The sequence below is a fragment of the Amblyraja radiata genome, chromosome 3 (genome assembly GCF_010909765.2).
Source record: "Amblyraja radiata isolate CabotCenter1 chromosome 3, sAmbRad1.1.pri, whole genome shotgun sequence".
Classification (NCBI taxonomy): domain Eukaryota; kingdom Metazoa; phylum Chordata; class Chondrichthyes; order Rajiformes; family Rajidae; genus Amblyraja; species Amblyraja radiata.
The window spans coordinates 111,233,059-111,246,026 of record NC_045958.1 but is presented as its reverse complement, the minus strand read 5'-3'; the positions used below and the strand labels follow the sequence as shown (position 1 = coordinate 111,246,026).

At 48.0% G+C, this 12,968-nt stretch overlaps 1 protein-coding gene across 2 annotated transcripts in view; it reads right to left on the bottom strand.

Annotated features, from left to right (window-relative positions):
* Window positions 1-12,968, bottom strand: part of serinc5 (serine incorporator 5) — a 91,318-nt gene that overhangs the window by 17,093 nt on the left and 61,257 nt on the right. For both annotated transcript variants that reach the window (XM_033018585.1, XM_033018584.1), the window contains exons 5-6: window positions 9,639-9,732; window positions 7,026-7,237 (exon numbers count right to left, since the gene is read on the bottom strand). In XM_033018585.1, coding sequence (XP_032874476.1) covers window positions 7,026-7,237; window positions 9,639-9,732 — 306 coding nt within the window. The remainder of the gene's footprint in view (window positions 1-7,025; window positions 7,238-9,638; window positions 9,733-12,968) is intronic.

Below are 12,968 nucleotides of genomic sequence, written 5' to 3'. Positions count from 1 at the left end.
TCTGCACAGACAGCACCCGTGGTCGGGATCGTGCCTGGGTCTCTCTGGTGCGGTAGGGCAGCAACTCTACTGCTGTGCCACCGTGGGAGAGGAACCCTTGCTGGTTCCTGTTTAAGGGACTTTGCACAAAGCTTACACAAGGGCACCTGGAAAAGTTTGGTCATGCTAAAGAGGCCAGAAATTAAATCAACAGCTCACAAGTTTTAAAAAAAATTAGAATTCAGTGTTCAAGCGTGTGTGGAGATATTTGCAATAGAGAATGTTGATTTATTGAAAGATACAGCTTAGAAATAGGCCCTTCAGCCCACAAGGCCCATGCCAACCTTCGATCACCCGTTCACACTAGTTCTTTGTTATTCCACTTTCACATCACTCCATGCACACTAACGGCAATTAACCTACAAAATCTGCATGTCTTTGGGATGTGGGAGGAAACCGGAGGACGCCCACGCAGGAAGAACGTGCAAACTCCACACAGACATCACCAGAGGTCAGGATTGAACCCGGGTCTCTGGTGCTGCGAGGCAGCGTCTCGACCAGCTGGGTCACAGCGCCACTTCATTAGGTGTCATTACCGCAAGGGGTAAACACAATTCAGAAGATTAAAGTCATTTTAAATGTTTGATTTTTCCAGTCAAAAAAAAAAAATGTACTCCAAGACTTTGAAAACAACATCCGAACCCGTCTGTGCAATACTGAACATTAATGAACGGGAAAATCTCTGTTCCTCTTTCTGGCAGCTAACCAAGCAGATAAGAAAGGCCTAGGTCCAATTGTGCTGATTTTGCAGAAAAGGTTTCTCCAACCCAGCACAGATTTTATATTGGCCGCAGCCACAGTAAAAATAGCACAAGAAAGCCACAGATGTTGTTATGCAGAAGAAAATGACGAATTGTACTCTGGGAGACACCAAAGAGGAATTGGCGCAGAACCAGGGGTTTTGTTGATTTAACGGAGGACTGCATTTGCAGGCTGAGCCACGAACACCAACAATGGCCACCTGGTGAGATCAGAGAGCAGCTTTTGGGTCACTCGACGGCACATTTAGTTTACGCTTTGAGTTTAGTTTGTTGTCCCGTGTACCGAGGTACAGCAAAAAGCTTTTGTGATAAGCTCTTCACAAGAGCAGGCTGGAGACAAATGAGGACAGGAAGGGTGGCGCAGCGGTAGAGTTGCTGCTTTACAGCGCTTGCAGGGCCGGAGACCCGGGTTCGATCCAAACTACCGGTGCTGTCTGTACGGAGTTTGCACGTTCTCCCCGTGACCTGCGTGGGTTTTCTCCGGGATCTTCGGTTTCCTCCCACACTCCAAAGACGTGCAGGTTTGTAGGTTAATTGGCTTGGTATAAGTGTAAATAATCCTCCAGTGTGTGTGGGATAGTGCTAGTGTACGGGGAGGTCATTGGTCAGCGCGGGCCAGCTGAGGTGTTTTGGCCTAGGCCACGCGACGTTGCACGCAAAGTCCGGCGCCCGGGCCAAAACTCCTCAGCTGGCCCATCGGCTGGACTCTGTGCAGTCCAGCACCCGGGCCAACGCATCATTCACGGCCGAGTCAGTCAACGAATTGCCGTCGGGAATTTGTCCCATATTTGGACCTTTTGTCCCTTATTTGGGAGTGGGAAAGTTGGCAACTCTAACTTAGGCATCGTATTCAGGATAAACTGTGTGGGTTGAATAGGTAGACACAAAATGCTGGAGTCACTCAGCGGGTCAGACAGCATCTCTGGAGAGCAGGAATGGGTGACGTTTTAGGTCTACAACCGACAATAGATAATAGGTGCAGGAGTAGGCCATTCGGCCCTTCGAGCCAGCACCGCCATTAAATGTGATCATGGCTGATCATCCCCAATCAGTACACAATGACAATAAATTTGAATACAATACAATACAAAAGTTCCTGCCTTCTCCCCATATCCCCTGACTCCGCTATTTTTAAGAGCCCTATCTAGCTCTCTCTTGAAAGCATCCAGAGAACCCGCCTCCACCACCCTCCGAGGCAGAGAATTCCACACTCACCACTCTCTGTGAGAAAAAGTGTTTCCTCGTCTCCGTTCTAAATGGCTTACTCCTTATTCTTAAACTCTGGCCCCTGATTATGGACTCCCCCAACATCGGGAACACGTTTCCTGCCTCTAGCGTGTCCAAACCCTTAAAAATCTTACATGTTTCAATGAGATCCCCTCCAGAGTGTACAAGCCCAGCTGCCCCATTCTCTCAGCATATGACAGTCCCTCCATCCCAGGAATTAACCTTGTAAACCTACGCTGCACTCCCTCAAAATAGCAAGAATAGCAATAGTCGAGACCCTTCTTCAGACTGATCCCAGCTTTTTGTGTCTATCTTCAGTTTAATCCAGCATCTGCCTGCAGTTCCTTCCTGCACAGTGTGGGTTGAAGGGCCCGTTCCCATTCTGTACTGTTCCGTGTTCCGTGTTCCATTTTTAATCACAAGACTTGGTTCCATTAGTTAGTTATAGTTTCTAAGAAACACACACAATTTTCACAGCTCGTTTCCCCAATTAGATAATTATATCATCTTCCAGCAACATCTGATAACAGCTCCTCTTCACCATCTTGATCACTGACAATCACATCTTTCTGTGTGAATGGTGGACTGAATCACAAATGCAATTGCCACCGCACAACGAGCCTTACAGGTTGACGGTAATGGATGGAAAGTTTCTTTGTAAATTTAGGGGCAGGGGTAGACAACTTGCTCCGTCACAGTGCAGGAGATCCGGGTTCGATCCTGACTACGGGTGCTGTCTGTATGGAGTTTGTACGTTCTCCCTGGGATGGCGTGGGTTTCCTCCTGGAGCTCTGGCTTCCTCCCACACTCCAAAGACGTACAGGTTAATTGGCCTAGTAAAATGTAAATTGTTCCTTGTGTGTGTGTAGGACAGTGTTAACGTGCGGGGGTCGCTGGTCGCCATGGACTCAGTGGGCCGAAGGGCCTGTCTCCGCGCTGGATCTCCAAACTAAACTAAGACTGTGTGGGTTTCCTCCGGGTGCTCCGGTTTCCTCCCACATCTCAGGCACGTGCATGTTTGCAGGTTAACGTCACGGGCCTCTGTAAATTGCCCCTTGGTTCGTAGGGAGTTGGATAAAACAGAATAGGTGATCGATGGTCAGCGTGGACTCAGTGAGCCTATTTCCACGCTGTGTCTTTAAACTTAAACTGAACTAATAAATCGGGAAATGTCTGGGGAGGGGACATTTGGGCGGGCGGGGCAAGCACCAGACGTCCCCGTAAAGGGCGAGGTCAACTCGGGTACACGTAGCCCTGAGGTGGTGTTGGAGCCACCGCGGACGAGGTCTGGTCGCAGCAGCGGCGTCAGGCCTAGGCGGACAGGCTGCAACCCCGAGAACTAAGGGTGACCCCGCGTGGGGGGGGGGGGGGGCACTGAGAAAAGAGGGGCCCGGTGTCCTTATAACTGTCTGAGGAAGGGTCTCGACCAGAAACGTCGCCCATTCCTTCCCTCCAGAGACGCTGCCCGTCCCGCTGAGTTACTCCAGCATTTTGTGTCAAAGGAGGACGCAGTGTGGGGGGGCACTGAGGACAAAGAGGGGCCTGGAGTGGGGGGGGCACTGAGAACTATTGGGGACCCGATGGGTGAGATGAAGAAGGGATGAGTACTTACGGGGAGAAGGCAGGAGAATGGGGTTGAGAGGGAGAGATAGATCAGCCATGATTGAATAAAGGGGAGGTCTTAGAATAAAGGGGAGGTCATTTAAGAATGAGGTGAGGAAAAACTTTTTCACCCAGAGAGTTGTGAATTTCTGGAATTCCCTGCCACAGAGGGCAGTGGAGGCCAAGTCACTGGATGGATTTAAGAGAGAGTTAGAGCTCTAGGGGCTAGTGGAGCCAAGGGATATGGGGAGAAGGCAGGCACGGGTGATTGATAGGGGACGAATGGCCTCCTCCTGCACATATTTTCTATGTTTGGTGTAGACATGATGGGCCGAATGGCCTAATTCTGCTCCTATCACTTATGTCGGCACCTTTGTGGCGACTCTTTCGTGCACTTTGTATTCACTTTGTATTACACTGCACTGAGCTGGAGACAAATGACAATGAAGTGTCCTCATCATCATTTTTCATTATCATCGGTAGCCAGGCTGGTTTGACTTGGTCTCACCGACAGGACATCTGGCCCCCTTCCATTTCTGCTGGGACACGAGCGGTCATGGGATACCGCGACAGCTGAAACAGCCGAGGGCGGCTGAAACCAAAGACCACAAAGCACAGAAAGCAAAAGCTGCGTGCCGGTATTACTGATGATAAAAACAGGAGCCAGGAAGAAAAAAAAGTGAAAAGTTAAGACAAATAAAGCGAGAGGAAGAAAGGACAAAGAAATAAGAACAACAAAGTGAAAGAAAATGGAGTGAGAGAAATAGAGTCCAGGCAGAATGTTTTTGCGTTAACAGAGCTTCGACTGGGCAGAATTAATACAATATCCTTACAAGCTAGTGTTCTACAGTTCAGCTCCACCCCATGTCAGACACTGGACTTTGCTTCTGGAACTGTTCCGCTACATAGGAAATTGGTGCAGGAGTAGGCCATTTGGCCCGTTGAGCCAGCACCATTCAATAGGATCATGGCTGATCATCCAGAATCAGTACCCAGTTCCTGCTTTCTTCCCATATCCCTGGATTCCATTAGCCCCAAGCACTATATCCAACAATCTCTTGAATGCATCAGCTGAGAACTATATTCTGCACCTTGTATCGTTTCCTTTACCCAACCTATTGCATATGAGATGCCACAAACTGCTGGAGTAACTCAGAGGGACAGGCAGGATCTCTGGAGAGTTTCGGGTCGAGACCCTTCTTCAGCCTGTCCCGCTGAGTTACTCCCGTATTTTGTGTCTTTCTTCAGTGTAAACCAGCATCTGCAGTTCCTTCCCACCCTATGGTAGTTGAGTTTGCCTTGATTGCATTTATGTATAGTATTATCCAAATTAATTAGTTAGCATGCAAGACAAAGCTTTCCACTTTGTAGCACGTGTAACACAATAATAAGCCTAATCACCGTTAACCTTTGACTTTAGAAATACAGCATGGAAACCATACATTAATTCTTATCTTACACACTGGGGACAATTTACAGAATCCACAAACCTGTACGCCTTTGGAATGTGGGAGGAAACCGGAGCACCCGGAGTAAACCCACGCAGGTCACGGGGAGAACGCACAAACTCCGTACAGACAGCACCCGTGGTCAGGATCGAACCTGGATCTCTGGTGCTGTATGGCTCTAGAAGCTCTGAAGCTCTACCGCTGCACCACCGTGCCGCCCTGTCGAGTTTAACTGTTAACCATTGAGGAATACGCTGCTCGTTCAAACTCTGGAAACTAACATTTTCAATGGTTGAAAGCAAGACAGTCAAATAAATATCCTAATGACTTAAGGGCCTGTCCCACTTACGTGTCCTTGGCACGCAAATTTACGCGACCTCATCGCCGCGTTGAGGCGCACGGGCATCGTGTGGCCGCGCGGGGCCGGTCCCACTGAGAAGTGCGGAGGGGTATGGAGTTGTGCGCGTTATCGTGCGGCGCTCCAAAATTTTGAAGCGAACAAAATCTTTGCGCGCCAACGGCCTGTCACGTAACTGATGGCCAAAGTGGGACGGGCCCAAGACCCAGGCGCGACGCAACATCTCACCTGCAACAGCAGCTGAAGCAGGCAAACGATCGTCGAACTCGGCCTGGGGCTCACGGCCGTTGCGGTCCGGGTCCGCCCCCACTTCTACTCCCAGAGCGGGGCCAAGAAAATTGAAGATAGACACAAAATGCAGGAGTAACTCAGCGGGACCGGCAGCATCTCTGGAGAGAAGCAATGGGTGACGTTTTTTCCCGTCAAGACCCTTCTTTCAGACTGAAGAAGAGTCTCGACACGAAACATCACCCATTCCTTCTCTCCAGAGATGCTGCCGGTCCCGCTGAGTTACTCCTGCATTTTGCGTCCATCTTCAAATGACGTCACGCGCTTTAGACGGCTGTGCGGGCGCATGAAATCGCATGCGATCTTCACGGGACCGTCGTGCCTCAATGCCACCACGAGGTCGCGTAATTAGCGTGCCAAGGACACGTAAGTGGGACAGGGGCTTTAGGGAATGGTGGCAGCACCAGGGGTCAGCTAAAACGCATAGTCCCTGCAGTCCTGGAAGTATCCCGAGCTAATTCAGCTACCACCATTATCTATTGCAACAAGTGATGGCTCCCACTGATTGTCGCCGGAAGCTTGCCTCCTTTTCAGGACAGACGATGACAGCGAGGTCAACATTTGAAACATGGAAGATGGACACGAAATAAGAAGATCTCAACATTTTTCCATCAAGTGCTCTTCTAATTCCTTTCTGAAAACACAAGCCCTTTATCTGCTTCAATCGCCCGTGCAGGTTGGGTAATCCAGCTCCCTATGTCAACTTTAGATCTTCTGGCAAATGCCTTAAATTGGACAGTTTCCCTTCATTTCTCTTTCCCAAAACTTCATGCTGTTGAGCAGTTCCGTTAACCCATCTCTCCATCATCACTGTGCTAAGGAGCGTAGAGCCAACTTCAGTCTATCCAAATAACTGAGGCCCCTAACTCTCGTGAAATTCCTTCATGCCGACCCTCCAATCATATCCTCAGGGAGTTACATTAATAACACGTAAAAGCTCGATTAGCAAAAGTAAATCAACCAGCTGCATTCAATATTCTCAGAATAAAAGGACGTACTTCGGAATAAAAGGACGTACCTTTAGAAAGGAGACAAGAAGGAGTTTCTTTAGTCAGAGGGTGGTGGATCTGTGGAATTCAGATGGCGGTGGAGGACAAGTCAGTGGGTATTTTAAAAGTGGAGATTGATTAGTACGGGTGTCAAAGGTGGCAGGGAGAAGGCAGGAGAATGGGATTGAGAGGGAAAGATAGCTCGGCCATGATTGAATGGCGGAGTAGACTCAATGACCTCTGAGCGGCCCGAACTATGCTCCTGTGACTTATGAACATGCGCTGGAGTGAAGATTCCAAGTAGCGTACTCACATTTCTGAACACAGGGACTGATGGCCACCATGGAGACAATGAAGCAGAGGCCAGTGTTGACCCCCAGTAATATCTTGTTGAGCTTGCATCCGGCGAGGTCGGTGTAGAAGATGACCATGAGGACGACAGCACAGATGGCGACCAGGTACAGAATGAGTGTGACCAAAGTCAAGGCGACGTACCAGCATTTATTATGGGCAGTTCCAGCCCACCTGTTATTGGACAAGAAACAGGAGACTGGTAAGTGGTTATTGCAAACAGTCCAGTACAACACAGGCCATGAAGATAGACACAAAGTGCTGGAGTAACTCAGTGGGCCAGGCAGCATCTCTGGAGAAAAAGGATGGGCGCCATTTCGGGTCGGAGCCCTTCTTCTCACCCCGAACCCTCGCCACCTATTCCTTTTCTCCAGAGACACTGAGTAAAGGGCCTGCCCCACTTGGGCGTCATTTGCGTGTCACGCACATGGTGCGCAAATATTTTGTACATCCCAAAAACCTGGGGCGGTCGCGCCACTGCCTACGTCGCCATGCAGCGCACGTGCATAATGCGCACCACGCGCGCATCACGTGCGTGGCACGAAGCCCGCGTCATGCCTCGTGACGCGTAAACGATGTCGCGTAAATTACGCGCAAATAACACCCAACTGGGACAGGCTCTTTACTCCACCACAGGGCGGTGAATCTGTGGAATTCTTTGCCACAGACGGCTGTGGAGGCCAAGTCAGTGGATATTTCTAAGGAGGGGATAGATAGATTCTTGATTTGTACGGGTGTCAGGGGTTATGGGGAGAAGGCAGGAGAATGGGGTTAGGAAGGAGAGATAGATCAGTCATGATTGAATGACGGAGTAGACTTGATGGGCCAAATGGCCTTATCCTGCTCCTATCACTTATGACTAAAATCCGTAACACAGAGGTCTGTAATGGTGAGTGTTCCCTGTACTCAAGGTGATAATGCTAACAGACTGGAGCTCACAAGATGATGGTGCCAAGAATCTCAACGTTTTGCAGTGTTTCTGAGCGTTGCAAATTCTGACACTTGGCAGCATTCACTCATGCCTGACATAGTTTCCTGTTACAAATTGCCAGATGTGGTCCAAACCATTTAACACGGTCAAAGTGCCTCGAAATGCAATTGAGCATGTCCCACGTTTGGAGTTTAGAGTTACGGCATGGAAACAGGCCCTTCGGCCCACCATGTCCACGCCGACCAGCGATCGCACATTCACGCTGATCCTATGTTATCCCGCTTTCTCATCCGCTCCCTGCACGCTGGGGGCAATTTACAGAAGCCAATTAACCACTGCAAAACTGTACGCCTGTGGAGTGTGGGAGGAACCCCACCCAAGTCACGGGGAGAACGGGCAAACTCCGCACAGACAGCACCCCGTAGTCGGGGTCGAAAACCGGGTCTCTGGCGCTGTGAGGCAGCAGCCAATATGAAGCCACATACTGATCAGATTGAACAAAGTTATGCCCCTGTCTCACTTAGGAAACCAGAACGGAAACCTCTGGAGACTTTGCGCCCCACCCAAGGTTTCCGTGCGGTTCCCGGAGGTTGCAGGTGGTTGCCGGAGGTTGCAGGTAGTGGAAGCAGGTAGGGAGACAGACAAAAACCTCCGGGAACTTCCGGGAACTGCACGGAAACCTTGGGTGGGGCGCAAAGTCTCCAGAGCTTTCCGTTCAGGTTTCCTAAGTGGGACAGGGGCAATAGCCTCCCCTGAAAGACATTAGTGAACCAAATGAGTTTTCGCAACAATCTGGTAATTCCGTGGTCCATCGCCTACACAAGCCAAATTTTCTTCTCTGCTCCCCTAGGATTAAAATTTGGACACTGTGAAATTGGAACATGCTTGGCCCATCTAATGAATGCGCTACTTTAGGGCAAGCCCTTCAATGTTACGACAGATAAACAGCAACTTTCAAAGTAAGGCAAGTTATCATAATGTTAGGATTTTCTGAAGCCACCATGTCCTCCAGGGATGCGTAGGGAGGAACTGCAGATGCTGGTTTACACCGAAGATCGACACAAAATGCTGGAGTAACTCAGCGGGTCAGACAGCATCTCTGGAGAGATGTTTTGGGTCGAGGCCCTTCTTCAGACAGGGGGGGAGTGGTGGTGAATGGTGGAATGATGGGAGTGATGGATTTCATTGCCACAGAAGGCTGCGGAGGCCAAGTCAATGGGTTGCTTTAAGGCAGAGATAGATAAGATTCTTGATTGGTAAGGGGCGATGGCAGGAGAAATGGGTTGAGAGGGAACGATAGATCGACCATGATTTAATGGCGGAGTAGACTTGATGGGCCAAATGGCCTAATTCTGCTCCTGGAACTTCTGAACTATGAACCTATGAGAGAGAAACTAAGAGGCACTTCAGAACAAATTCCTGAACTGACCCGCTGAGTTACACCAGCACTTTTGTGGAGGTTTTTTTTGTGTGAATTTACCAATAGAGTTGAAGAGCGACAAACAATTCAGTTTCACATTGGATGAAGCTTTTAAAATAAAAATCAGATCGCAGAAGTTGGAGGGGCTAAATAGATGAGGAATCTAGTTTGTTGCCAGTGGACAACGATCATAGCTTTTAAAATTGCTCAGAGAAGCTACTCACCACGTCTTGTTCCACTTATGTGCGAACTCCACCAACAGGATGAGCTGAATCAAGATGAAAAGGAAAGCTCCTGCAGCACCAATGTACAACCAAGCTGGGTGACAACAATGCAAAAAAACCCATTAGCATTCACATGCAGACTGCATAGACAGTACTAGGCCTTACTTACAACTATGGCATTCATTTCTCCAAGAACTGGTTTATCAACTACACAGAACATAGGGCGGCATGATGGCGCAGTGGTAGAGTTGCTGCCTTACAGCGCCAGGGACCTGTGTTAATAGACAACAGGTGCACGAGTAGGCCATTCGGCCCCGCGAGCCAGCACCGCCATTCACTGTGATAATGGCTGATCATCCACCTCATTCCTGCCTTCTCCCCATATAGACAATAGGTGTAGGAGTAGGCCATTCTGCCCTTCGAGCCTGTAGGCCATTCTGTTTCGGGTCTGAAGAAGGGTTTCGACCCGAAACGTTACCCATTCCTTCTCTCCAAGGAAATGCAATATAATCATATTAAGAACTATTACAATTATTTTCTAATAGCACATTTTAAAAAATCATTTATTTGAAGGGAAAATCATTTTTTGAAGATCAGACGATGGCTGTACGTGTGGCTTGGCTATAGTGATAATGCAAATCCCAGATTAGGAAGATAAATAAACTTGTGAATTAAAAGCAGCATAAAATAAAATTCAGCACAAATCATTCATAATGTCACTACAGTGGTGAATATAGCATATATTCTCAATGATAATAACAGGGCATCTTTGGGAATTATTTTACAATTAATTGAAAACTTTTCCCGTTCGGCATTTACCCACCCACTGTGACAATAAAATATTGTAGTGGGAAGCAACACATTTTTAGATATAGACAATAGGTGCAGGAGTAGGCCCTTCAGTACCCTGTTCCTGCCTTCTCCCCATATCCCCCGACTCCACTACATTTAAGAGCCCTATCTAGCTCTCTCTTGAAAGTATCCAGAGAGCCGGCCTCCACCGCCGTATGAGGCAGAGAATTCCACAGATTCACAACTCCGTGTGAAAAAGTTTTCCCTCACCTCCGTTCTAAATGACTTACTCCTTATTCTTAAACTGTGGCCCCTGGTTCTGGACTCCCCCAACATCGGGAACATGTTTCCTGCCTCTAGCGTGTCCAATCCCTTAATAATCTTATATGTTTCAATAAGATAACCTCTCATCCTTCTAAACTCCAGAGTGTACAAGCCCAGTCGCTCCATTCCATCAACATATGACAGTCCAGCCATCCTGGGAATTAACCTGTTCAATCCCAACTACGGCTGCTGTCTGTATGGAGTTTGTACGTTCTGCCCGTGATCTGCACGAGGTTCCCCCCCCCCCCTCGTCCCCCACCCCCCACCCCCGAGATCTCTGGTTTCCTCCCACACTCCAAAGACGTACAGGTTTGTAGGTTAATTGGCTTGGTATTTTTGTAAAGTGTCCCTAGTGTAGGATAGTGTTAGCGTGCGGGGACCCATGGTCAGTGTGGACTCGATGGGCCAAAAGGCCTGTATCTCTATACGAAACTAAATATGGAAACTTGCAGAGGATAGACACAAAATGCTGGAGTAACTCAGCGAGTCAGGCAGCATCTCCGGAGAAGAATAGGTGACATATCAGGTCGGAACCCTTCTTCAGACTCACTCTGACCCATACTGAAGGGCCCCGACCCAAAACATCACAGATTCTTCGGTATAAACCAGCGTCTGCAGTTCCTTCCCACACATAGAACAGGACAGTACGGGAAATGGGCCCTTTGGCCTTCAATGTTTGTGCCAAATATGATGCCAAACTAAACTGATCTCCTCTGCCTGAACATGATCCATATCCCATTTAAAAGCCTCTTAACTGTCACTATTATCTTATTGAAACCTAAAATTATTAAAGGTTTGGACACGCTAGAGGCAGGAAACATGTTCCCGATGTTGGGGGAGTCCAGAACCAGGGGCCACAGTTTAAGAATAAGGGGTAAGCCATTTAGAACGGAGATGAGGAAACACTTTTTCACCCACAGAGTTGTGAATCTGTGGAATTCTCTGCCTCCGAAGGCAATGGAGGCCGATTCTCTGGATGCTTTCAAGAGAGAGTTAGATAGAGCTCTTAAAGATAGCGGAGTCAGGGGATATGGGGAGAAGGTAGGAACGGGGTACTGATTGTGGGTGATCAGCCATGATCACAGTGAATGGCAATGCTGGCTCAAAGGGCCGAATGGCCTACTCCTGCTGCTATTGTCTATTGTCGATTGTCATTAGACTTTCCCCCTCTCATATTATAGCTCTATGCTCTGATGTTGGATATTTCCACCCTGGGGGGAAAAAGGTTTTGACTGTCTACCCTATCTCTACCTCTCATCATTTTGTATGTGCTGGACTGGTTAAAATACTGAGTGGTTTGGAAATTCCAAACAGCAGGGCCTGGTATACAAAGGCAGAGTAGATCTCATTTGCTCTGCAGATTCTTGCACGTGGGACCTGGTAGAACCACATCAAAGACGACAAGAAACAAATTTGTTTTTGTTAACCAGGCAGATGGGAAAAAAAACACGATATAAACAAGAAATATCTAAAGAGGAAGGGGGAGAAAAAATACAATTAAAAATGACAAATGGTTCTTAAATTCTTCATTTTTTCATTTTCTGAAAGAAAAAAATCACCGACAGATAAGACCTGAAGAGATTATTCCACACTTAATAATTTCACTCATTCGTGGCAAATTCCACTCGTGGGAGAGTCTAGGACTAGAGGTCATAGCCTCAGAATTAAAGGACGTTCTTTGAGGAAGGAGACAAGGAGGAATTTCTTTAGTCAGAGGGCAGGAGAATGGGGTTAGGGAGAAATAGATCAGCCATGATTGAATGGCAGTAGACTTGATGGGCCGAATGGCTTAATTCTATTCCTATCGCACATGGTCTTATAATCTTCAGGAACAGATAGATTCATCGGCAGTCATTGTGACGTAATATAATTAAATAGATATTTCTGTTTGTAACACCAAGACTTGCAGAGATTTATTCTCTGAATCAGTGGAATTCAATCCCACCATCGGCTGTGGAGGACAAGTCCTCGGTTATATTTGACGTGGAGATTGTCAAGTTTATTTGGAATGATGGACCCAAGATCTTTTTTCCTCCACATAAATGTGAGACAAGATTGATGTGAATGATCACATTGAATGGCGGTGCTGGCTCGAAGGGCCGAATGGCCTACTCCTGCACCTATTGTCTATTGTCAATTTACCAGAAGCCGATTAACCTTCAAACCTGCATGTCTTTGGACGGTGGGAGGAAACCGGAGCACCCGGATAAAACC